Genomic DNA, 26,741 nt, shown 5'->3' on the forward strand with positions numbered 1-26,741 from the left:
TGAGTGAATGTATCCCCTAATTTGGTCTGATAAAGAAAAAATAAACAGATGGAGACTCATGAACTGTGATTAAAAAAAATTATTGGTTTTCAGTTTCTTATGTCACTTTAGTATCCCATGTATCCCTCTTCCTATCCCCTTCCCCAAGTGCTATCCCATATGACAAATAATATTGTTTACAGAGGGAAAAAAAAGTCAACACAACTGATCCATACATTGAGAAAGTCCAAAAACTTGTGCAGTGTGTAACACCTCTAGACCTTCCACCTCCACAAAGGGGTAGGCTATGGGTATCTTCTCACATCTCTTAATTTGATTCCTACTTAATCTTTATAATTTCGTCACATTTACTTTTGATTTTTTTGGCGTCATTGCTTCCATTTACATTGTTACAGTTACTGTGTATATTGTTTTCTTAACTCTGCTTACTTCACTTTGCATCAGTTCACATAGATCTTTCCATGCTTCTCTGTAGACGTCATGCAACATCATTTCTTTTTTTTCAAATATCCTTTCTTATAGCACAGTAATATTCCATTACATTTGTGTACATTTTGTTTAGCACTTCCCAGTCAATAGGCACATGCTTTGTTTCCAGTTCTTAGCTACAACAAAAAGCGCTGTTATAAATATTTTGGAGGACATGGTGACTTTTTTTTTTAATAGATGGCTTTCTTAGGGCATAAGTCCAATAATGGAGTCTCTGGTTCAAACAGTATGGACACTTTAGTTACTTTATTTGCATGATTCCAAATTGCTTTTCAAAACATGGCTGTATTATTTCACAGCTCCACCAAAAATGTATCAGTGTGGCTCTCTTCCCACAACCCCTCCAACATTGACTGTTGCTATTTTTGGTCATTTTTGCCAATTTGTAGGGTGTAAGGTGAAACCTCAGGGCTGTTTTGGTCCGCATTTCTCTTGTTATTTGTGATTCAGAGCATTTTTTCATGTGGTTGTTAATATTTTGTAGTTCTTTTGAGAATGGTTTATCTATATCCTTTGACCATTTTTCTATTGGAGAATGGCTGTTAGTTTTATATATGTTAATTATTTACATATGTTGGATATCAAACTCTTGTCAGAGAAATTTGACACAAAGATTTTTTTCCCATTTGACCTCTTTACCTATCTGTGATGCTTTAAAGTTGTCTGGACAGAAGTTTTTCAGTTTCAAGTAATCAGTTATCTGTTTTGTCTTTTATAATTGCCTCTACCTCTTGATTGATTAAGAATACGTCTCTTACCTATAGCTGTGAGCAGTAGTGTTTCTCTTCTAATTTTTTATAGTATGACCTTTAATATAAAAGTCACACATCCATGTAGAATAAATTGTAGAAAGTGGTATAAAGTGTTGGTCTAAGCCTAATTTCTGCCAGACTACTTCCCGGTTTTCCTAGCAATTTTAATCAAATAGGGAGTTTTTTTCCTAGGCAACTTGTGTTTTCCATTTTTTTTAAGTTGCATTGTTCCTGAACCTCACTTATCTAGTCTGTTCCATTGATCTGTCTCTATTTTTAATCAGTACCAGATGGTTTTGAAGACTGATGCTTTTAGTTTGAGGTGTAGAAATATTATTCCCCTTTGTCCTTACTTAGTCATTTCCCTTGATAGTCTAGATTTTATGCTTTTCCAAATGAATTTTGTTGTTATTTTATCCAGCTCTGTGAAGTAGCTTCTTGGTAATTTAAATGAGATAGCATTAAAAGTGTATATTAATTTTGGTAGTATTGTTGTTTTTATTCTATTGGAACAGCTTAGCCATGGAGAACTGTGACTTTTCTTACATTGATGCTTGTTATGTTCCTTACCTAAGTGTATGCAACTTTAAAAGGGTTACTTGGGGTGAGAGAGGGCTTCAAGGTTCATTTGGCAGTTACCATGTTGTTATCTTTTTTTCATGTATTCCCAGCTGTACCTTAAGAACAGAGGCCAGAGTCTTAAAATTCTTTTTAACCACTACGAGCCCAACTCATCCCAAAAGTACTAGACTGAAAGAAAAAAGACAAATGTGGCTAGAATTCTGGTTGTGCCCTCTGCTCCGGTGGGTGACCCTGGACAAGTGATTTCATGGATTTGAGTAAAATTAGAGGACTGAACTAATTCGATGATGTCAAAGGTTCCTTATATCCCAAACATCAACTGATTCTGTGAAAGACTGGTGGTTATTCTTTCAAGCCAGCAGCCTCCTTTTGTGACAGTAGGCTGGTGTCGGCTATGGTCTTAGTGCCCTCTGGTGGCACAGCAGATCACATGCCCCTCCCTCCCTCTGATGCACTCCACTGTAAGCACATCTCAGCTTCAAAAATGGTAGTAGGCCTCCACAGTCAGAAGATATCTAGTATCTATATATTACAAAGAGAAAATAGGGCATTCACTCATTCACTCACTACAAGTGATGGAGCCCAAAAGTAGTTTCTTTTCATAAACTGGTCAGGGGTATAAGTGGACAAGGCCCTGGAAAAATTGATACCTACAGTATAGTACAGTGGCATTGGGTTTGGAGTCTGAGGACCTAGATTCAGATGCTAGACTTGTATGTCTATTGGCAAATCATTTAATATCTCTGGTCCCAGTTTCCTCATCTGTAAAAGGGGGCTTGGATGAAATGTTTCTTCATGCTTTAAATTTGTGGTTATCTCTTGTCAGTTTTGTGGACTTGGCCTATTGGTCCAAACATTCTGGAAAACTATTTGGAGTTATGTGAGAATAGTCACCAAAATGTTCATATTTTTTGACCCTGATATTCCACTACAGGTCATATGCACACAGAAACATGGTAAGATTTACATGAAATGATATAGAGTGAAGATGTAAATGAAAACAGCACAAAGGAAAGAATTCTAATTAAATGTAATGACCAGTCTTCATTCTGGAGAAGAGTTGAGGGTGGGAGGGAATCTATGGGTTAGGTCACTGATGAGCTAGTTTCACCTCTATGTTTTTCTTTGTTACAAGAGAAAGACATGGGAAAATTATTATAATGTAAAAAATAAAATGTGTCAAAACTTAAAAGATAGGAAGAGGGGGAAAAAAAGGAAGTTAAAAGAAAGGAAGTCTTAGCTTTTCCCCCATTTCTTAACTTCATAACAAGGACATGCAAGACTTGACTTCTGTGAACTTTTCTTGTCCTTGGCCCTGCATTTATATTTATTCAGTACAGGATCCTTCCAATCTTCAAAGGAATGGGGAAGGGAAGATGGAAAGCATGGTTAAAGATCTAGGGTTCCTAAGGTTCCTTAGCTTCTGACCAATCATTCAACTGAAACTGTCCTCTGGAAGGCTACCAACAATCTCTTGCTGTTCAATCTAATGACTGAATGGAATGGGTAGGACCTCTTAAAATAATGCTATTCTACAGGGAATGAAGGCAGCTAGGTTAAAACACTAGTCCTAGAGTCAGAAAGACCAGAGTCCAAAATCTGACCTCAGACACTTGCTAGTTGTGTGACCCTGTATAAGTTTGCCTTAGTCCACTGGAAAAGGAAATAGAAAACTTCAGTTATCTTTGCCAAGAAAAACCCATGGATAGTATGGTCCATGGGGTTATGAAGAGTTGGACACGACTGAACACACATGTGATGGAGTGCTCAGGCCCCCACCCTAAGATCATGTCTCTGGAAGCCTCCCAATTTCTCAGTAGGTCCCTGTCCTATGAGAAAATTTTCTCTTGTTGCAGAATATTCTCTTATCAGAACAGAGAGAGGGGTGCCTGGCCCATGGATTTTTGTCTCTGGCTGGCCCAAGGACTCTTTCTCCCACCAGATCACCAAGGTCCATGCCTCTAACAACTCCCTCAGTGTCTGGCATCAACAAAATTATCTCTGCAAAACTCCCTATATTGTCCCATCTATAGCTCCCAAAGACACCTGGACCCCTTGCATTACCTAATTAGAATCCTTGGCATCCTTTCCCTTGTCCCTTTTCCATATAAGCCCTAGCACCATCCTAACTTTTTCACAGGTTCCCTAAGGACCCTTGCCCAATTTGGCTAAAGAGTTACATTAAACTTTGCCACTTGACCAAGAGAAGGCTTGAGTGTGTGAATTCATTCCAGGCAACTCTGCCTTGGCATTCTCAGGGTCCTAGCACCCCTAGACCTCCTCACATGTCCAAGACAATGTGTTCAGTGCTGGGGATATAAAAACTTTAAGGCAGCTAGGTAGCATAGAGGTCAGAGTGCCAAGCCTGAAGTCAGGAAAACTCATTTTTCTGAGTTCAGATCTGGCCTCAGACACTAGCTGTGTGATCCTGAGCAAGTCATTTCACCCTGTCTGCCTCAGTTTCCTCATCTGTCAAATGAGCTGGAGAAGGAAATGGCACACTACCCCTATATCTTTGCCAAGAAAACCCCAAATGGGGTCAGGAAATGGCTGAAGAACAACCACCACCATCCTTGCAGTTATCCGGCTTTGCAGTGTCACAGTCATCCTCAATTCTTCCCTTCCTCTCGCCCTTCCCCTCCCACAGTGACTCAGTTGCCAAGTCTGCTTCTACAACATCTCTCACAAGTAGTCCCATTCTCTTCTGCTCACTGCCTCTCCATGGTATTGCAATAGCCCCCTAATCACTCCCCGTCCATTTCATCCTTGACGAAGTTGCCAAAAGGATATTGACTTCTACAGCCCAGGCCTCACCTGAGCCTCCTCCACGAATGAAGTTCTAGTGGCTCCCACTTGCTTCCAGGATGTTGGTGTTTTGAATGTAAAACATTTAAAGCTCATCACATTCTAGCCCCAGCTGACCTTTCCACAATCATTGAATTCTACCTGTCCACATACTCTATGTTCTGTCTAGCTCAGTGGTTCTCTCAAAGTGTGGTCTAGGAACCCCTCAAATCCCTGAGACCCTTTTGGGAGACCTTCATTCAAGAAGTCAACAAAGTAGAAGCTATTTTGTAATAATATTAAGATGTTTTTATTTCTAAAATGACAAATATTGATAGATGCTTGAAGGGAAGGGTGAGGGGAGAGATCCAAGGGGAAATCTAAGTGATATGGGAAAAAGAAAAATTAGTAAAAATCTATTTTAAAATAGTTGGTAGCTTTGGAGAGAACAATTTCATTTGAATGGTAGTGATTTACAAGTGATTTAAAAACTAAGTGAGGAAGTGTAGATAACCAGTATAGACAACTTTTTGTAGGAGTTTGTATGGAAAAATCAAATTAAAGGTTTGTTTTTTAAGAATAGGTAAGATCTGGGCATGTTTATAAATACTGGAGTAGAAGCCAGTGGAAGAAACATTCAAGACAAGAGAATGATAGAAGAGATGATTAAAAATTGAATAGAGAGTGGAGGTGGAACATAAGTCTTAGCAATGAGGCATTTGTGAAATGGGTGAACACTTGTCCATTCATCCCATCAGCTAATATTTATTAAGGGCCAGGCACAGTGCTGAGCTCTGGGAATACAAAGGTCAGCAAAAAACAAACAAACAAAAAAAACAAAAACAAAGCACAGTTCCTGCTCTCAAGGAGCTCACAGTCTAATCGGGGAGACAGTAAGCAAATAACCATAAATAATAAGATAAGTAGAGAATAAATTGGGGGTAATTTCAGAGGGAAGGTACTAAGATTAAGCCCAACGGTGGGAAAGTTTCCTGCATAAAGTGGGACTTTGGCTGATTCTGGAAGGAAGCCAGGAGGTATGGAGATGAGGAGGGGGAGGCTTAGAGGCATGAGAGACAGCTACTGAAAATACCCTCTCAGGAGCAGATAGGTGGCACAGGGGATAGAGCACTAGCCCTGGAGTCAGAAGGACCTGAGTTCAAATGTGACCTTAGACACATGCCATTTACTAGCTGTGTGACCCTAGGCAAGTCACTTAACCCCACTGCCTAGCCAAAAAAATAAAATAAAAATACCCTCTCTCAGTCTCGAGATGAAGTGTTACAACGAATAGCAAAACAGGCCCAGATCAAAGAGGCCCGTAGGGGTGAGCCCAGGTGTGGGATGCCAGGAAAGGTATCCAGCCTATGAAGGGTTTTGGAAGCCAAGTAGAGGATTTTTCTATTTGGTCCTGGAGATGATAGGGAACCAGCAGAGTTTACTGAAGAAAAAGCTGTTTTGAGAAAAATGTTTGTAAATCTGAAAGCCCTACAGAAATGTGTATTTTCACACTCATGTCAAAGTAAATGGGGGAGGATTCCATTACTTAGTTCAGGGGTTCTTGGCCTGAGGTCCATGAACTGGGTTTTTATATGTATGTATGTATATATATATAACTATAAAATTATAAATCCCAGCTGTATAATCCATTTATTTATATTTGTTATATATGGATATTATATTTTGATGTTACATATCATATATTAAATGCATTTCTATATATTTGTTTTTTAAATAAAAACTATATACACACGTACAGAGATAATTTTCGATATGACTTCCTTGTATTCTTGAGTATTTTATTTTATACACTTAAAAACATGATTCTAAGAAGGGTCCATAGGTTTCACCAGAGGTTCCAGGGCCCCAAAAGCTGCAAAATCCCTATTCTAGACATTTTAGAGGGAAAGAAACTGAGGGCCAGGGAGGTAAGGTACTTCCCCTGGGTCACCTCGTCAGTGGCAAAGCCCAGTCTGGACACTCCCCCACCACCCAGGGCAAGGCTAATTCTGTGTGAGCCCCTCCACAGCGTGGGGGGAGGGAGGAGGCACTGGGGTCAACGGGCGGGGCCTGGAGGTCGCGCGCAGTCGCAGATGCACTGGCGCGCCCATCCCCCTCCCCCTACCACGCAAGACTCTGCCTCAAGGGTAACCATGACAACCGGAGGCCTTGACGCCCAGGGGACGCTCCTTGGAGGCGGCGTCCCCTCCCTAGCCCCGTGAGGGCCCTATGGATACAGTGCCCAGCTTGGCGGCGTCTGCGCAGGCTCCGGACTCCTGACACAGCGAGGAAGAGGTGGGCAGAAAGGAAGTGTTTTCAATTTCGGACGCGAGTTGATGCTTTTTGTCCCGTCGGAAGCCCCGTCGCGTGGCTGTTGCTCCAGGGCCGCTGAAGCCACGTGATTGTATCACGGGCCAGAGAGGGAGCGGTCACATGATGCGACGCCCCGGGAGCGGCCCGGACTAATCGGCTGTCAAGACAGAGATGGAGGCTACCCTGGAGCAGCACCTCGAGGACACGTAGGTGGTGTGGGCACGGACGGTCCGAGCCCTTCGGTGGCCTCCTGGAGGCCTGGCCCAGGAGGGAGGGGAGGGAAGGGAGGCGGCGCGTTCCCTGCTCCAGCCCGCGGGTATCCGTGTCCGCAGCCCCGGCCTCGGGGCCCCTTGGTGGGGCTGCGGGACTGTTCCTGTAGCGCTTTGGCCGCGGCCCCGTGGGGGGGCCTCGCGTAGAAAAGGGCTCCTGTAACGTCGGCCTCTGGTCTGTGCTAGGATGAAGAACCCGTCCATCGTCGGCGTCCTGTGTACGGACTCGCAGGGACTGAACCTGGGCTGTAAGTAGCATCTTCGAGAAAGAGCGTGTACCCCGACCCTGGGGCGGCAGGGGGGGTCACCCACCCACGCCCCCCCCATTTCCATGCCTATTCCTGGTAAGAAGGTGAAAGGAGAAAAGACGGGCGGTACCTAGTTGTCCGATACTTCGGACAGGCATAACGCGCCTACTATGTGCTGGGGATGCAGGCCCAGGTCGGTGTGATCCCTGCACGCTAGGATCCCGTGTTCTGACGGGGGAGGACAACGTGCAAATGATTCTATATACAAAAAAAAATACAGTTTAAGTGGAAGGGAATCCTCAGAGTAAAGGCTCTACCCCTGGTGGCGACGAGCAGATAAAGCCTCTTGCTGAAGATGGGAAGATGGGATTTCTTGGGGGGCGGGAGGGGCGTGAAGAGGTCCTCATTCCAGGCTGGGATAACCGTTGACAAAGAATTCACTCAGGAGATGGAGTGTTATAGGTGAGAATAGCAAGAAGGCCAGGACCTCACGGGCCACAGGTGTTCTTTAAGAAGGGACATAGTGATATGCAAAGTGCCATGATTGGTCTATATATTGTTACTACTGTTGATTATAGTGTTTGTGACACTGATGTCCTTGCATTTTATAAGGGGATAGAGGGCTACATCTTTCTACACCTGTTTCTCTGAGCTGTTTTCTTTACTAGAATTTCCAAGATTTAAAAAAATCTGTGGTTTCACAGGATAGCTTCTCTTTTCACTGTAGAAAACATTAATCTTTCTTCAACCTAGGGTAGAGGATTTTTGTGAATTGTCACTGGAAGAAATAAAATTTAACTGGCTTCATTACTGATTTGTTATATAATTTCAGGTGGGCCTTCAGTGCAATCTTTTAACTCTTCCTGGATTCTGTGCGATTTTGTCACCTGCAAACTTCTCTATTCAGCTCCCAACCCCATGTAGGATCACTGCTGCCTTTTTTAAAGAGGCAGGTCTCCTGCTTAAGGGAGAAAAGCAACATAAGCAGTTGACATCCCCACCCCATCCCCTTTTCCCTACCTCACACCCCAAAACTCTTCCACATCTCCATCCATCCTATCTATGCTTCTTTGCTTCAGTCTCTGAGGAAGACACAGCCCTCCCTGAAAAGGCAAACCCTTCTACTTATGCCTTCAATCTCATCTTCAAAGAGCCAGTTTCATCAGTCATTCCCTAATACTAGTCTTAGGTAGTTTAGGGATTCTTTGGGAGATTCCTTAGGACAGGGATAGATAACTACTCCCCATCTAGCGACTTCATTACCTCCCTCTCATCACCCTCCATCTACAGTTAAGCTTGTCTGACCCATCATTTTAAAAGTTTCTTTGCCTCTGCCCTCCCCACATGCTGCCATCTTTTTTCAGTGCCAAACTCCTTGAGAAAATTGTCTATACTCTAGGCCTCTGTTTCTTTACCAGACACTCATTTCTCAACCACATGTAATTGTAATTGGGCTTCCTCCAAGGTTACCAAGGATCTCTTTACCTGCTGAATCCAGCGGCCTTCCTCAGTCTTCATGCACCTTGATTTCTCCAAAGCCTTTACACTATTGACCATCCCTTCTTGAACATATTTTCCTTATTTGGATTTCTTGGCATTGCTTTCTCCTGGTTCTGTCTTTCTGTTTTCATCCTATGAGGTGCCTCCTTTGCTGAAATGCCAGCCGTCCCCTACCTCCTCAACGTGTCTACTTCTCTAGGGCTGTCCTGGTCCCTCTTCCACACACGTGCTCTCCCTGGTTTCATCTGTTACCAGATTCAATGTACCTCTGCGCTGATGACTTTCAAACCTGTGTTTCCAGCTCTGATCTTTTCCTGAACTCCGCTTCTATATTATCAGTTGCCTTTGTGGCATCCCCTGGAGGTATGATAGTTTATCAAAAACTTATTAAAAACAGAACTATTATCTTCATCTTGAAACCTCTTCCCCTAAAACTCCTTATTTGGGCTGAGGGCAGTAGCATATTCTCCCTCTCCTTCCCCCTCCCCCCTGTCCCACCATTTGCCAGCTTGTGTTGATTCTGCTATCCCTTCTCTTCACTCAGTGGCTACCACCCTAGTTCAGATTGTCATAGCCTCCTAATTGGTCTCCCTGCTCCCAGTTTCTCCATTCTCATTCTCCTCTCAGCTACCAAAATTACTTTCCTAATTCAGGTCTGATCATGACACTGCCCTCCAAAATCTTCTCTCTCCCCTTGTCTAGAGCATAAAGTACAAACTCCTTAGCCTTGAGCCTCCCTTAATAACTGACACTACTTTATAGACACCTTATTTGGGCCTCAACAGCCTTGTGAAGCAAGCCTTGCAGGTCTTATTATACCCCATTTTACAGCTGAGTAATCTGAAATTCAGAAAAGTTCAGTGGCTTGCCTGTGTTCACTTCAGAGGTGTCTCTCCTCTGAATCATTCTGTGTATCAGCCTGGCTTACCTTTACTGCCTTGTTTCATTATATTCTGCTTCATACCCTCTGTATTCCAGCCATATTGGCAAATTATCTATTTCCAGTACTTGGCACGCCATCTCCCCTCCATGCTTTTACACAGGCTGCCCATGGTCCCCACCCCCCATGCCAAGAGACTCCTTCCTCATCATTGCTTTTTAGAATTTTTTGGTGGCTGCTTCTAAGGTTCAACTTTGGTACCAACTCCAATAGAAGACCTTTCCTCCTGTTCAAAAACCCACCATGTTAGTGGAACCTCCATCTTTTATTGATAAGGTATTAGAGTTGTGTACTGCCCGTCACAAAGTAAGCTCCTTGAGGGCAAGGACAGAGTTTTTGTTTTCTCTAGTATCCCTAGCATAGGGCTTTATACACAATAAGTGCTTAATAATTGTTTATTTAATTGATTTGCTGCAGCTAAAAAAAAATGACAGCCAAACTTTGTTTTCATTTTTCAAATGAGCTAGACTGGCTCAGACTACAGCGGATCTTCACCAGGCCCTTATTTGAAACCTTTTGCGCTGGTATTCACAGGAAGATCAGAAAAATGCTTTTGTAAGGTTGGGGGTGTTGTTGTTGTTGTTTTTTGATGGAAGGGGGAGTGAGAAGGAAGATTATACCAGGTTGCTAAAGAGGATCAGTGCAGCAGCTAGGTGGCACAGTAGATAGAGTACTGGCCCTGGAGTCAGGAGGACCTGAGTTCAAATGTGGTCTCAGACACTTACTAGCTAGCTGTTGACCCTGAGCAAGTCGCTTAACTCCCATTGCCTCTTTAAAAAAAAAAAGGATCAGTGAAGCAGTTTTTTTAAATATGAAGAAGGAAACACAAAGAAGGACAGCTGTACTTAAGATGTGATTTGTGGTTTATGCTTAATCCTTTTTGTTCTACTTTGTATATGGAGATACTCCTTTTATTTGATGTTTAGACAGTTTTAAAAAATTTTAATAACTTTTGTGAGGGTACTTATAAAGAGGTGACCCATTGCTAGGGTTTTGTAGCCTCAAAGAAATTGTGAGGGCCCTGGCAGCAAATTTCATTTGTTTCCATTAAAATAAGAGTAGTACCATAAATGTTGGCATTATAAGGAATTTTAGAGGTCATCCATTCATTACACAAGTGAAGAAACTGGGACCATGGAGATTGTTACTTGTTCATGCCACAGTCAGTACTAGACTTGGCTTTCGTGGCCTTTAATCCATGCTAGAGTTCTGTGTGAAAAAATGTGTGTGGAAGGGATACCGATGCAATCTGGGCAGATTGCAGTGGGGGGGGGGGGGGGGGGAGTTAAAGGGTTAAAGTTACTTTCTAGATTCATTTGTAAAACTTGTTTAGAATTCAGATGCCTAAATTCTGAAACTTGACTTTGTGTCCCCAAGAGGCTTCCTTCCGTCCTGTAAAACAGCACTGAGTCTCTGTGGTTTACATCTTAGGCGGCAATCAGCAGTAAATCCACATAATCTGTTGTGGTGACACCTCTGTTACCTGGCTTAGTTTTAGACACAATTAGGGGATGCTTGTTTCTTGTAGCTGCTAACATATTTCAAAGTAAACTTATTACTGTTGGTTTGTAGGACCTCAGGCTTACCCATTATCCCAAGACTGAAATAAGGCATCAATAAAAACCCATCTTACTAGCATTAAGTTGATTTAGGAGGATTCAGCCTCAGGAAATAAAAAAGTCAGTTTATTCTAACCAAGAAATAAAGAGCTTCTAGAGTGCCCACATTGTCAAGGTGAGTTGATCCTGGACAGAAGGCTTTAGGGGACACAGGGGGGTTGAGTTTAGTAAATGAAGTCAAAAAATTAATTTGTTTTATCAGTTTCTTATTTCAGTTGACTTTGCATGACTGAACCTGTGTGACTTTCAGATCGATCTGAAATACAGCTTTCATTCCCTCATTGGGATGGATCATGAAATTTAAGGCAGAGCTTTCTGGTGGCCCTTTGTTTAAGACTGGCAATTACCTAACTTGATTGTGTAGATTGAGCCAGAAATTAGCATAAGCGGGAGTGAGTTAAAACATTCTTCACTGAATTGGAATTCTACATATTTATTACTATTGTCATCCCAAAGAGTAGATGCTTAGGTTGGAGCATTTCTGTGTCTTTTAGGCCGTGGAACCCTGTCAGATGAACATGCCGGGGTGATCTCTGTCCTAGCCCAACAAGCAGCTAAACTAACCTCTGACCCAACAGACATTCCTGTGGTCTGTCTAGAGTCAGACAATGGGTGAGTATGTAGAGTTAGATCTTAATCTTAAAGGCCCCCTCTTTCCCATTATTGATGAGAAATTTTATCTCAAATCAGAGTTGCGCCTCCATGTTTCATTCACATTTCAATGCTATCATTGGGCTGACTGAAAAGAAGGTTTTCCCTATGTCCTTTAGGAGTATTTACATGTTCCTTTGCATAGGTTCCCAGAGTGGGAGATACCACCCCTTGGGGTGTGCTGGAACTATCCAGGGGGGTGATAGTAGCCTCGGGTGCAATTGGGGGCTCTTGAATAAAAATAAGGGTTAACCTAACTTAACCCCAGGGGGACACTGAGTAATTTTTTTTTAAAAAGGAGCAGTAGGTCAAATAAGTTTGGGAACCTCTGCTTTAAAGCAAAGGGTTCTTAATCCTTTTGTGTTTTATAAACACCTTTGGGAGCTTGGTGAAGCCTATAGATGTGGAACCCTTCTCAGAATAAGGTTTTTTTTTTTCTCCTACATTCATAAGTGAAGGAAATACTCTAGAGGCTAGGGAAACTAAAGATGGAATTTTTTTCCCCCATCCAAATTCACAAACCCCCTAAAATCTATTCACAGATTCCTCGGAACATTAACAACCTCAGCTTTAGAACCACAAATATAGCAAATGGGTTGGTAGCATTTCCCTATGCCCCAGTATTAATTTTGTTAATCCTTCCCACATTAGATTAATTAACACCTTAAGAGAAGTTATAGAAACTAAAGATAAATTTGATAGTACATTGTATAAATGTAGACCTGATATTCCCTTGAACCAAGAAATGAGTAGCAGAGAAAAAAAGTCATCCTAAAAGATGTCATTTTTTCTGTGACAGTAGTGACATGTACCCAAATAATTTTAAAATGTGAAGTCCCTAGTATCTTAGCTATGACTTTAAACTTCTGTTATTTCCTAGTAATAAAGCAGATAGAATGGTTATATGGTCATTAAGTTGGAGACCAGCCTGTGATGACACCACCGGTTTGAATAAACATTATCAAATTTCCTCTGCTTTGCCTTTCAGGAATATAATGATCCAGAAACATGATGGCATCACCGTGGCAGTGCATAAAATGGCATCTTGACCTCTCAGACCTAAGTCTCCAAACAGTTGTAGAACTCAAACCAATCTTTCCATCTCATTTCTCTTATCCTGCTCCACGTTTAAGTGCTAGTATCAGGCCAGCTATTAAATGTAATACTTGCTTTTTTCCTGTTTATTATTTTAAAGTTGCCTTTGGTAAGCACTTAGTGAGAAAGGGTAATAAGGTTTTAAGGCACCTGTCAAAATCAGGTTCTTCTGTATCGCTGGACTTTGGGTATGGTCAATAAATATAGCTGGAGAAAAGCACTGAGCTTTTCCTAGATTGTATAAGATGTTTGCATCACACAACCTATATAGCGTAAGATCAAAATTTTCTTTTAAAAGGCTTATGATCCGAACTGCATACCTTTCCAAGTTTTCCTAAAGCCCCTGCCTTCTCCAAAAGAGTGGTGTCCGATGATGGGGGTATGATGGCTAATTAACCTTAATTTCTCCAGCAAAGGACACTTAGCATAAGAAGAAATGGGAGAGGTGGTAGGAAAATACTTTTATGTTTAGTCTGTTAAAATAATTAACTTTCTGAAAGTAAGGAATGCGTCTTCTCTAAGTTATATGTATAATATGCATAACCATATATAAGCAGGCAAGCAGATGCTTGATCTACTGCAAGTGAAATATGATCCTTGTTGCCCTACATTGAGAGCAGCTATCACAAGTATTAGGAAAAAATTGTAATTTTACAGTAAGAGGAAATATTCTCTAATATAATTTCATGCAATAAATATTTATTGAACGCCTGTCTGCAGTTTGTTAGGAAGTCCTTCCACGTACGGAGCCAAAATTTGCCCTTCTCCATTTTCTAATCCACCCATGCCAGGGCAGTCCTCTGAAGATGATTTGTATAAGACACATCTTCAAACATTTCAAGATGGCTTCAAGTCCTCCAAGCATGCCTCAGAACATTTGAGTCTTCACCTCATTTGCCTTCTGGAAGCGCTCCATTTCTGTCAGTGTGTTTCCTGAATTGTGACTCCCAGAAGCAAACGTCACCTCCCTGTTCTTGATGTAGTCTAGCCGGTACAGACACTACTGCTGCCAGTATAGCCTCAGACGATGCAGGACAGGAATGCCATACCTGTTGATCAACACTGAGCTATTGTCTCTAGCCCCATCGTTCCCATGCTGTCCTTATGTGGTTAGACTTTTCTAATCCTAGGTAAAGGATTTCACATTTATTAGTAAAGTTCAGCTTATTCTATTCAGCCCATCATTCCAGCTTTTTGAGATATTTCTGGATCCTGTTGTCTTACATGGAGTATGGTAAAAAAAAAATTTGGAGTCAGGAAACATGAGCTAGTATCCCCATCTTAATCACTTAACTTATAAGCATTACCTACTTCTCAGGGTTGTTATAAGGGACATTTTTTAAGGTGTTAAAGAAATGTGCCTTACATAGTTCAGGTCAGTTAAACATTTATGTGCCTACTATGTTAGAAACAATTGGAAATACTTCAGAGGATCTGGGCTTTTGTCAAGGTGGGTAGTGGTGACATTGATATCCTGCTGTAGTCCTACCACCACAAAGGTTTAATTACCATGACCAACTTGATTATGAGCTTGTCCACACTTAAATCTAATACCCACTAGGCCCACAATCTTAAGCCTTTATAGCTCTTGCCAGAACTCTTATTCTGCCAGCTGCATCTTCAAGAATTCAAGGTCATCTCCACACTATGATCGGGTATTGAAGTTCTACTTGACTGGGGCTGCCAGAAAAAAAAAAGAAGAAAATGCCCATCCATGCCCAAGGATCAAAAATCCTATAAAGGGAAGAAGGGCAAGTAATTATGATGCAATAGAATATGAAGGAGGCAAGGAAGGGATCCAGAAAAAGGGAGGGACAACACTGATTAGGAAAGGGTTTTTGGAGGTGACACCTGAACTGAGTCTTGGAAGGTAAGTTTTTGACAGGGAGAGTGCATTTTGGGCATGGATGTGTTGCATGAACTATATAGAGGATGACAAGTTCAGTAGTGGGAGAGGAGATCTGGGACACTACCTTGCCTACAGCACAGAATGCATCAAGGGAGGGTGGTAAAGGCTGGCGAGGCAGGTGCACAGACAGCCTTATGATGGAATCTGCATCCCATCTGAAAGGAGAAAATGATTGATTTTGAGTGATTGGCCGTTTTGTTATGAGGATGGCTGGAAAGGGGGTAGGGGACAGGGAACCTGGAGTAAGAAAAGCTAAGTTAGATTATTTCATTCCATGTAAGAGACATGTACTAAAGTACAGGCAGAGTGAATGGAGAGTGGGGTGGTGAGGGATGCAAGAACCAGCTGGACTTTGACATGAATCTTTCCAGCATGGGTAATGAGGAGGTGCCATTAACAGAAACAGGGCAGGCAGGTTCATTATTAAAGATGGCTTCAGTTTTGGACATGATTAGGATTGGGGCAGGAATCCAAAGAAATGTTCAGCAAGCAAAATTGAAGATAAGGGGCTAATTCAAGGGCAAAATTGGACCAGGTGTATATATTGGGGAGTTACCTGCACAGAACTGACAATCCAGAATGGTAAGATAATTCAGAATACTAGACATGGGAAAGAATCAAGCCCTAATGGGCCCCAGTGGCTGTGGCACTATAGTAGGTGCTAGTCACACTTAAGGGACAGGATGATGAGCCTACCAAGGAATGGGATCTGTTACTGGAGGAAAACCAGGAAAGCAGTGTCCCAAAAGCCAAGTAGAAAAGATAATAAAAGAGCCTGGAGTAGGCAATGTAAAAATTCAGAGTTGGAGGTGATCATATCCTAAACGTCATCATCACTCAATGACTGGCTGGAAGGAAGTTGTAAACGAGTTGGGGTTGAGTGGGAGAACTGATGTGAATTTGATCTGAAGGCCAGGGTAATTGGTCATCAACGTGAATACTGAAGGTCTCAACGATGACAGGAATAAGAACAGACAAAAAAACCTCAGCCATATGAAGTAAATTAAGAAAGGGAATAACCTGGAGGTCAGGATGAAGTAACAGGAAGTTAATGAATTTCAAGAGGCAAGTCTGGCATAGCAGTATGCTGACTCCTGGTCCAAGAAGGAAAGGAGGGAGTGAAGGAGATGAAGCGTTCCCATTGGAAAAGATAGCCAGGGACTTTCAGGAGAAATCCAAAAGATAGACATTTAGGAGATAAAGAATGAAAGGGTGGTTGTTTACAATAGAAGAGAGTTTGTGGACCTAGGAGGAGCTAGAAGGATAGGCCTAGGGATGAGTGCTGAGAGACCACTTGGGAAAGGATATTGGCTGGATCAAATGACAGGCCTTGCCCCTCCCTTCAGGAAGTAAAGTCCGTTGGGAACCAAGACTGGTTTTGCTCAGTCTGCTCTTTTTTCAGGCTCTTATAAATGCTCACTTGTGCTACGTTTCACGCATGCTGAAGCAAGGAGCTGTTGAAAAGGAATAAAAATCCGAGACATGTTATAATTTACTTTTCTTCTTAAACTGACTTACTTGATGAGGCTTCCTTTCCCGAGTTTTACATCAAAAGGTAAGATGGAAATGGAATTTTGTGCTTCATTTGACTTATAGTGGGGATACATTCCTCCCCCAATACCAGCCTATCCCCTTCCCCCATCACAGTCCAGCAATTGAGGCATTTAGTGTTGCCAGGCTGTCCCAGAACTGGGTCTGTCCTGCCTACCACCACCTACCCTGATCTGTGGGGAACTCGTAAACTAATCCATGCCAATGCAGTGTGTTAACCAGGCCATATTCTAACATTATCTTTAACAGATGAGGGGCTTTCTGGAGATGCCGTAAGGTGCCTCAGTCTTTTTGGAGGTTGGGAGAGGGCCAACTGTTAGACTTTATTAAGGATATCCCTGAGAAGAGGGAACCTATAATTCTTCATCTTTGTGAGCACTTCCACACAATAGGTGCTAATTGTTTATTGAATTAAAGTATCTCCCAAACTAATAACATCATGAAAAAGTAAAAGGGAATTGGTTTGGCCAAACCTATCATGGGAAATTGGGGTGAAAAGGACCCTGTGTCAGAGGACTTCTTCATTCAACCAAGACAGGGATGATCAGGGATCCCTCCCCTCAAATAAGTGAGAATGTCAAAGAATGCCCTAAGGTAATGGGTCAAAGATTTTCTGGTGAGTCAGCTTTTTAGTACCCCTTTGATTACACCATTTGAGTGATCCTTATCTCTATTTAACCCACTAACAGACCTTCAGTCCCGAGGGTCAGATAAGCAGGGAGTGAATGATTTTCAGGGACCATCACACAGGAAGTCAATTTTGTTTAAAAAAAAAAAGTGTAAACAAGACAGCAGAAAATTCTCAAAAGCGTACAGTGTAGACAGAACAGGATTTTTGAGATTGAGGTCACAGAACCTATGCTATAAGCTCAGAACTTAAAGGAAGCAAAGGAAAAGAGAGAGGTAGTGAGTTTCTTTAAATTAGTAGACTGCAGAGTACCACTAAAATGAAGGGGATCTAAAAGCTTACTTGAACTGCTAACTAGGAAACGGGCACTTTCTTGCAGGATTCTCTTACGGGCGCGAGAGGAGCGGGAACAGTTGTCATGCTGAAGGGGACAAAGTCACGCCCTTACGCTGAACCCCTTGACGGAGGATGGGGGTGGATGATAGTGTTCCATTTCTTCCTGGTAAAAGTTTATGAGATGATACGTTTTCCTTCCTATCAGAAAGCCGAGCTACTATCCGCTGCTTTACTCTAGCTTCCTGGCAGTTGGGACACGGGGGTGTCGCACAGTGAGTAGGGTCGGTCCTTTTCTGGGGACATAAAGGGATGCTGCCAAGATGCTGACAGAGAAATGACTGTGGCAAATGCCCACGCCTCACTCCTTTCCACAAGTACGCAAGTCTGGGAGGCACTGGCACAGGACATGCCCACATCAGATAAGGCACTGTGCTCTACGAGCACTGCAGAATTGTAGTGATCAAAAGGAGATGTGAAATGCGCCAGCTTAGAGCTTCTCCATTCCAAATGTCCAAACGAATTACTGGTGCCCAACCTGCAGTAGACAGAGCTTTCCAAGCTCATGTGTAGTCTGATCGGCCACCGCTGGACACAGCGTACCTTAACCCCAACATAGTGATGTCATTTTGGTCCTCTTCAAGAAGGAAGGACGACAAACTAACCATGCAGGATAGCAGCACCCATCATTATGGAAAGGGGCAAGGAGAGTAGCTGAATTCTCCTGCTTACTGAGGTGGATTAAGATTCATTGTCAATCTACAAGTATTTGTAACTTTCTTAACTGAAAAAAAAAAAAAAGACAACCTACTAGGACACTGACCTTTCCCCACCCTGAGCTATCTCATTGTTAAAAAGTAACTGGACTTCACGCCCATTTCTATATATAATTAGTCTACTCCCTTTCCCTCAAGGAGCTTTGTGAAAGGAAAAAAAAGGGGCAGGGGGAAGGGTCCAAGTTGACCCATGGAACAGTGGAGACAGACATAAGCAGCTTTGTCTGTGAGATCCCGCCTCCCCATCGCCCGTTCCGAGAACTGTGGCAATTCTATATTCTGTATGTCCGTATTGTGGTCTACACAACCACAGACAAGTCTAGCTTCACTGCCATTCCTGACAGCAGCGACTCTTCACTGTGTGATGGTGTTGGTAGTGGGAAAGGGAAGGGAGGCTCTGAATAATTTCCAGCTGGCTTTAGGAAACAGTCAGAAAACAAAACAATGCTCAGGTTGTCAGCCCAGTAGGGAGCAGGCCATGTGTCTTGTCGTTCAGTTGTGTCTGACTCTTCGTGACCCTGTCTGAGGTTTTCTTGGCAAAGATACTGGAGTGGTTTTGCCATTGCCTTCTCTAGTTCATTTGACAGATGGGAAAACTGAGGCAAACGGGGTTAAGTGACTTGCCCAGGGTCACGCAGCTAGGAAGGGTCTGAGGACAGATTTGAACTCTGAAAGATGAGTCTTCCTGATCCCAAGCCCAGTGCTCTATCCACCTGGTTGCCCACAATGTGTCTAGGAAGTGGAAAAGCATCCCTAGTGGATACCAGAATTTTGCCATACAAGGTATTCACCAGCTAGGCAGTATATATTTCTTTAAGTTGGAGGGAAAGGAAGTAGCCTCAGGTAGTCCTTGGGTGGGGTCCTCACTCAATGTGCACTTACTAGGTACCTCCTCTATGAGCCAGCACTGTGCAAGCACCTGGCAATACTAAAGGGAGCCAGTTTCAACACCTATATGCTACTGAAGAGAACATGTCCAGAATTAGGAGACACGCTCAATAAATCTGCAGTGATGGGGCACAGACACACAACGTAAACACTTGGGAGACTCACAAATAACATACGGTGATGAGGGTAGGGACACCATAACCTGGGGGTCCCAGGAAAGGCACTTTGGAGAAGGTACCACTCCAGCGAAGGAGGAAGGCGAGCAATCCAGACTTAGGGAACAGCCTGTGCAAACACATGGAAGCCAGAGATGTCATCTATGAGAATGGAACAGATCACTTTTGGCTAGATTTGGGGGTGGGAGAACCTGCGGCCTCGAGGCCACATGTGGCCCTCTAGGTCCTCAAGGGTGGCCCTTTGACTGAACCCAAACTCCACAGAACAAATCGATTTAATTAGAAGGATCTGTTCCCTGAAACTTGGACCTAGTCAAAAGGCCACACCCGAGGACCTACATGTGGCCTAGAGGCCGCAGGGTCCCCACCCCTGCCAGAGCATACAGTCAGTGTATGAAGCAAAGTTAACATATAATCAGCCTAGATAAATAGCCTGGAGCCAAACTGCCAAAGATTGTTTATCCTAGGGACAAACAAAGGAGTTTGTATGTTGTCCTAAAAGCTATGGAAAGCTTCCTGAGCTGGAGAGTGTCATGGTCAAACCTGAACTGGCAGCTGGAGGGAGGCAAGCCTTATTGGAGTGGGGACAATTGGGAGGCTAGTGTTATACAGTCCCGGAAGGAGGAGGTAGTGAGTGCTTGGACAAGTTTCAGAGACTCCTAAGATGCAGAGGAACCAAAAAAGACTAAATGTCAATTTCTCTTAGAATAAACCATTTGCCAAATGCCGATTTCACTCATTTTCCTCTCGGAGATATTTTTTGTTTTCAACATGAGATGCTATGATTTAACTTCGTAAATTGTGTGATTCTAACTTAAAAAACTTGTTAATTTTTTTTCCCTTTTGCTTGCCATCTTGAAGTCAGGCTTAAAATTAATCTACTTGAAAAAAATACTTCCCAGGAAAATTTCTCCAAAGGCATATTATTGTTTTGTGACAGTAAAATCACTTTCATGCTGCCCAGAGTCTTTAAGGAGGTCACTGACCTCATCTTCAGCTAATTAACACCATCAATTGCCCAAGAAATGCTCTCTCTCGGATTATGATAGGGACACCAGTCTGGTTCTCAAGCTGGAAGGTGACCCTAAGCTCTAGAATTCTGTGGTTCTAGAGCTGCTTTATGGGGCAGGTGGTCAAGTCCTTCCTCTTAGGATAGTTATAAGAATTTTAGCCTGGCATTACAAGGCCTCCATAACATAGCCCCAACTTACTTTACTCCTTTCCCCAACTCATTTCATCCTACTCACTTTCACATTCTGAATCCCAGCCAAATTGTAGTACTGATTTTGATCTCATTCAATCTTTACTGTTTCCTTTCGAGGCTCAGCTTCCTTGTCATGTCCTCCAAGGAGTCTTTCATAAAATTCTACTCCAACTAAAATAACCTCAGTCTTCATTCTAGATTGTATCAGTTTATTGATACACAGTTCACATGCCCACTATCAGCGTGAGCTCTTTTCAGACACAATGTTGTTTTCATCTCCTAGGTACTTAAGTAAGTCATCTCAGAAACCAAGGGAGATGAAAATATCAAAAAAGGGGGTGTTCAAGTATCAGATACTGCAAAGACGTCAAGAAGGGCTTAAAAAAACGCTATCAGATGTGATAATTAGGAGGTCATTAGTGACCCTCAAGAGTTGTTTCAGTGAAGTGATAATGATGGAAGCCATGTTTCTAGAGAGATGCTAAGGAAATAGAAGCAATCAAATCCAGTCTTTTTTTAAAAAAAAATTTGGCAATGAAGGGGGAAGAAGGTTTGGTTGCTAGCTGTAAAGAATAGAAGGGTCAAAAGAAGGTATTCGGTTTGAGGAGGTCTAAATATGTTTATTGGCAGATGAAAGATCCATTGGAGAGGGGGGTAATGACTTGGAGGAAGGGGGTTCAAGGACACAGGCAAGGTAATTCAGCCCATTCTTTTGGGGCACAGTTCTGAGACTCCTCACACTCCTTTGCACCCGCTCCAGTCTGTCAATGTCCTTCCCTAAAATGTGGCACCTAGAATTTGAATCCTTGGCCACAGGTAGGGAAACACTTCTTCCTCAGAGTTGGGAGGGAAGGACAACAGAATTGACAAAGATGTTCAGGAAGCTCTTGTCAGGGTCCTCTATTTCACAGAAATATAAAATCTCCAGAGTTCCAAGCTACTTCAGAGACCACCTAACCCGACTCGTACCTGAACAAGACTCGTACTCTGCTCCAGAAGACGGAGACCAAAGTCATCTGCTAGAAGTATGAGGAACAGGTATGCATGTAGTTTGAAGTTCTGAAGACAGAGGAAAAGGTTAGATGCAAGAAGTCAGTTTAGGGAAGGAGATCTTTAAATACTATAAGAGAATGATCATGTCTCCAAGTCCTCTCTTCTCAAAGACAAACAGCCCCAGCTTTTTCAACCCATCCTCTTATGACACACTTGAGTCTCTTCACCATCCTTCTGACCCACTGCCCTCTCTAGATGGTGCTTCGAAGATGAAATGCAGATTAGTAATCATGGCAAGCTCTTTCAATACCTGTAGATGTAATTCACTTAAGCCAAATGACCTGACTTCACCAAGGACAGTGAGGATTTCTGTTTCCTGTTAAACCCTTTTGTTTTATTCTTACTTCACTTAAGATCACTCTCTGGTGGAGGAAACAGAAACACAATAAATAGGTCCCCACAGAACAGGATTATGGACAGGCTATACCTTACTATCAAGGCTTATAAATGTCTAAGCTAAATCACACCAACATTCACTGAAAAATATCTCAAACGGGCTGAAGGTAGTTGCTGCTGGAGAGAAAGATTCCCCAGTATTATTTTTGCCTGCCTCCCAACTTTCTTTTCTAGGAAATGTTGTCAGCTCTCCTCTGGTTCTGTTACACAAGGTATTGGTAGGTGTCAAAGAAGCCTGTTCTCAATGACCTTGATGTTGAGAGAACAGGAATGGATAACCCCTTCTTTGTCAATATAAGACTTAGTTATTTGATGGGATGAGAATCCTTGTTGGTCAGCATATCCCTATGACCTTCTCAGGAATATATAATTGCCTTTAGTTTTACTAGATTAATGCCAAGAGTACTTAGTCCAAGTGTCCAGTGGAGACATACCAGCCAGCAAGAGATAAGATGTCAGAGTGGTCTGGTGAGAGAGATTTTAGCTCTAAGGTGTTTCCCAGGGGATAGGGGAGATGCTGAAGATGGTGGGGAGGACACAAAAGACTGTTCTTGGGCATCTGGTGGTGCAGTGGATAGAGCACTGGTCCCAGAGTCAGGAGAACCTGAATTCAAATCCAGCCTCAGTCACATAACACTTACTAGCTGTGTGACCCTGGGCAAGTCACTTAGCCCCGCTGCCTAGCAAAAAAAGAAAAAAAAAAGACTGTTCTTAAAACTTGAGGGATGTGGCAATAAGAAGTGTAAATTGGCAGGTCTGCTGTAGTTTTCTAACGGGGGCCTCAATGAGGGGAATAGCATTGGGCACATAATAAGGAAAACGCAGGGTACTGAAATTTGTGCCACAGACCCTAGCTTGTGTAGCTAAGGTGAGGAAAGGCCTCAATTTTAGCACCCAGGGAAATAAGTCTTTCATTACTTTTGAGGTAAGGACAATACAATACTAAGCACCATGAGATCAGCACACTATAGGTGGGGAAAAACTGACCCAGACCCATTTGATGAGCCAGCAGTCTACAGAAAGGGTATACAAGCAGTGTCCTTCAGTGAAGCAAAATCATCTCCAACCACGAACACTTCAGCAAAATCTCTGATACCCAGAACAACAGAAAGTATCTGGAAATAAGTGTGGTGATCTATTTCTCAAAAATCTACAACTCTGGAAATAATCCCTTTCCCCTGCTGCGCCTCCCCCACCCCAAGTCCAGGACTGTAACTTCCTGCCCTTCCACCTCTTTTCCTCCCTTTCCCTTAATCCCACCAAATCTGTTCTTTGTTCTCACCATTCCCAATACCCTCACAGTCCATCAACCCCATCCTCAGTCCTCCCCTCCCCTCCCCTCCTCGCCCGCAGCTGACCTGTCTGCCACTTCTATGTTGTTTGATCGTCCACCACTGCTTCCTGACTACCCTTCTCACCATGGTAACCTTCTAACAACCCTGGAAAAAGCTCCCATCTCCTTCCTCTGGAAGAGCCAAACGTCTCTGGGCACAGTCACAAAAACTGAGGTGACTGGGTCCACTTCAACTGGGTGCTCCCTGCAGCCGAGCAATTCCTAACCGTCACGTTCCCCAGGCGGCGGCTGCTCCATGTCATCCTCAAGCCCTAGTGCCATCCCTTCCCTATCACTCCTTCACCCACAGAATCACTACATAATCACTTCTTCCCAAGATTCAACTTAGGTAGGCTTCCTTCATGTAATACGTCCCTGATCCCCCAACACAAAGGGATCTCTCCTCTGCAAAATTCTCATTGCACTGTGAAGCTCCTATTTGTATTCATTTGCTATATATGTGTGTGTGTGTGTGTGTGTGTGTGTGTGTGTACATATGTATGTATTCCTTATGCCCCTTGTAAGCTGTTTGAGGACAGGGACAATGTTATTTTGCATCTCTGTGTTCCTAGAGCCTGGTACAGGGCCTTGCATACAGCCACTGCTTAATAATAAACACTCACTGAAAGGGTAGGAGAACGTAGTTGAACCTGGGAGGCAGGGAATCTATCTCCTGTAATAAGGTATATCTTCCATATACTACCTTACAGTTTACAAAGCACTTCACTCTGAGATAGCTAGTATAATTATTGTCTTAGAGGGGCAGGACACCATAGTGGACAGTGCTAGACTTGCAGTCAGGAAGCCTCGGATACTCTAATACTGATAGCTCTGTAGCTAAAGGCAAATTACTTAACTGCTCTGTGCCTCAGTTTCCTCATTTGTAAAAGAGGTATTAGACCTGCAGTGCCTACCTCACAGGGCTATTGTAAGGACCAAACAAGATAAAAAAGCAGTCTGCATAGGTCTTTGCTAATTTTACATACTGGTAAGCAGACTTTAAATATACTTTCCTGGCCATCTAGAGTCCTGCCTCTGTCTGACCACTCCACGTGTCCACAATGTGACTTGGGCAGGGGGAAAGAGAGAGGAAGAAAATACATTCTTTTGAAGAGCAAGATGGCAGAAGGGAGTGAGGTGATCAGTACTCTACTCCATGTGGTCCCCTTCTCAAAGACACTGGGGAAACAGACGAGGGATACAAGCCTAGCAGGGCCACCTAGCCAGTAGCTGAGGGACTCTTGGATCAGAGGGAAGAGAGATTGTCATCTGGCCTACAAGAAGTGAACATATCCCTCATCTGAGGATGGAAGGTTTCCTAAAGGTACTGTCATAGATTTAGAGTGATGGCGATTTACTTCCTTGTTCTACAGTTATTTTTCTAGTCTGTTGTTTCTGGGGATGTGTCTGAAACATACACAAAAGTGCAGAAAGAATGGGGAAAGGAAGCCTACCCAACTCTGTGCACAGTGAGACCAACACCTTGACATGTATGCCATCGTGGCCAGTCTCCAGTCAGTACAGAAAGCAAGGGAATGCAGATGTATAACATGGCGGCTTAATAAGACACATTCCCTTCCCCACTCGCGTCTCAGAGCTCAGGGCTTATCCAAGAATTCAAAGATAAAGCCACAATGAAGTCAGTCTGAGCACGCTGCTCGGTAGCTGATACAATCCTAGAGGGCCCATCGGCCTCTACTTAGCTCAGCAGACACAAGCCTGCTAGGGAAGAAATGCTGGAACATCACTGGAAAGGGCGCCCTTCACTAAGTAACAATCTGGGCTACGGATCAACATAACCTTTGGGCTAAATACCATTCTTCTGTAAAAGATAATTGGAAAGAGATGCCTTGTCTTAGGACCAAGCAAGATGGAAAATTAATTCCTAGGTTAATTCAAACTCAGACACCCAGGACAAAACCTACCATAGAATTTACAAGCAGGTATCAGTCCTCAAAATGCCCCAGACCCAGAGTTGGAACAGGGATCTCCAAGAAAATGCAGTATAGCCCTCTCATTTCCGACACACAGAGGCCTTTGCCCCAGGACACACAGCTAGTCATCAGCAGCCCCTCGGACTCTTTATCCCCGCACGGTATTGCTTCTCACCAAAGCAGAAAATCGATTTAATGATGGAGAACAAGCTGAGAGCTGGAACCTTTAAAGGTAACAGCCTGAGCTGTGGGGTTGTTGGAGCTGGAAGGCAAACATGAGCTCTGCACCTAATCCCTGACTTTACACACAAGAAGACTGAGGCCCAGGGAGCTTAGTTTGAAGACTGAATGCTCTTTTCATTCTGCACACTTCTGTTCTCCCCGAGTTTTCTTTAGGATAAAACACACCAGCTCCTTTGACTACTGTCTCTCAGTTCTGAGTCCCCTCATGACCACCATTACCCTCCTCTGCAGACTTCGTAACAGACCAGTCACTTACCTGAACCATCTGGCCTGCTTTGATTTAGGTAAACATGCTTCTAATGGGACTGACCAAAACCTTTGCAATTTTCTTCGTGGTTTTTCAAGAAGAATTTGGTGGCACTTCAGAAGAGATTGGCTGGATTGGATCTTTGTTGTCTTCGTTGCGCTTCATTGCAGGTATGAGACCAGCAGACAACTCCATGCTTGTTTCAAATGGTAAACGCCCCGGCCATGCAAGGCTGAAGGAAGACCTTGGCAAAGGCACCTTTAACCTTGGAAACCTTTACCAAAATTCACACTGACCTGTAAACATCTTACCCTTTCAAGCTGAGTCTTCATCTACACGCCATTGAGTGCCAAATATCAGTGCAGACCCAACTTCCAGAACTACTGATTATGTCCCTGGGTGACATGTATCTTTAGCAAACCCGGCAAATCAGGTAGAATTAGCATGGTTTGGCGGGCTAAACGACTATCTGGTCAAGTATGCAAAGTTGTAGCTCCATAATATTCACATGGGTCTACCATATAAGCTACCATTCTCCCCTATCCATCATTCACCACCTTGATCCCAAAGAGATGGAATGGATGCTATAATACAGCAAACAACAGACTCAAACTTGTCTGCACAAGTACAGACTGATGCTTTAAAATGAATTTTCACTACATTAGTCATCCCAAGTTCACTAGAATCTAACATGACATGAATACCCCTTAGAGGGAAAGAGACAGGGCAGAAAATACTATTGGCTTTCTATTAATAAAAAGGTGGCTTAAAGGGCTGACCTAGCTAGGCTTTTGCTCCGAGCCACTGGCAATTTACCTTTTATCCCCA

The 26,741-nt window shown here is 43.1% G+C and overlaps 2 protein-coding genes across 6 annotated transcripts in view; both read left to right on the top strand.

Moving 5' to 3' along the window:
* The first annotated feature begins 6,836 nt into the window (after nucleotides 1-6,836).
* Nucleotides 6,837-13,953, top strand: LAMTOR5 (late endosomal/lysosomal adaptor, MAPK and MTOR activator 5). The gene is made up of 4 exons (XM_021001215.2): nucleotides 6,837-7,126; nucleotides 7,376-7,437; nucleotides 11,991-12,108; nucleotides 13,136-13,953. Exons 1-4 carry the CDS (start codon nucleotides 7,092-7,094, stop codon nucleotides 13,194-13,196), a joined length of 276 nt encoding a protein of 91 aa, XP_020856874.1. The 5' UTR covers nucleotides 6,837-7,091; the 3' UTR covers nucleotides 13,197-13,953.
* Nucleotides 13,954-14,055: 102 nt separating this feature from the next.
* SLC16A4 (solute carrier family 16 member 4) overlaps nucleotides 14,056-26,741 on the top strand; it is a 30,908-nt gene continuing 18,222 nt past the window's right edge. For all 5 annotated transcript variants that reach the window (XM_021000995.2, XM_021000988.2, XM_021001008.2 and 2 more), the window contains exons 1-3: nucleotides 14,056-16,706; nucleotides 17,710-17,832; nucleotides 25,951-26,083. In XM_021000995.2, the coding sequence (XP_020856654.1) occupies nucleotides 17,749-17,832; nucleotides 25,951-26,083 (217 nt within the window). In that variant the 5' untranslated portion in view covers nucleotides 14,056-16,706; nucleotides 17,710-17,748. The remainder of the gene's footprint in view (nucleotides 16,707-17,709; nucleotides 17,833-25,950; nucleotides 26,084-26,741) is intronic.

Source organism: Phascolarctos cinereus, unplaced genomic scaffold, assembly GCF_003287225.1.
Source record: "Phascolarctos cinereus isolate Bilbo 61053 unplaced genomic scaffold, phaCin_HiC Scaffold_5;HRSCAF=322, whole genome shotgun sequence".
Lineage (NCBI taxonomy): Eukaryota > Metazoa > Chordata > Mammalia > Diprotodontia > Phascolarctidae > Phascolarctos > Phascolarctos cinereus.

Coding starts and splice junctions, on each gene's coding strand:
- LAMTOR5 (XM_021001215.2), top strand. CDS start 7,092: ATGGAGGCTACCCTGGAGCAGCACCTCGAGGACAC. Junction 7,438..11,990: donor GCAGGGACTGAACCTGGGCT/GTAAGTAGCATC, acceptor TGTGTCTTTTAG/GCCGTGGAACCCTGTCAGAT. Junction 12,109..13,135: donor TGTCTAGAGTCAGACAATGG/GTGAGTATGTAG, acceptor TTTGCCTTTCAG/GAATATAATGATCCAGAAAC.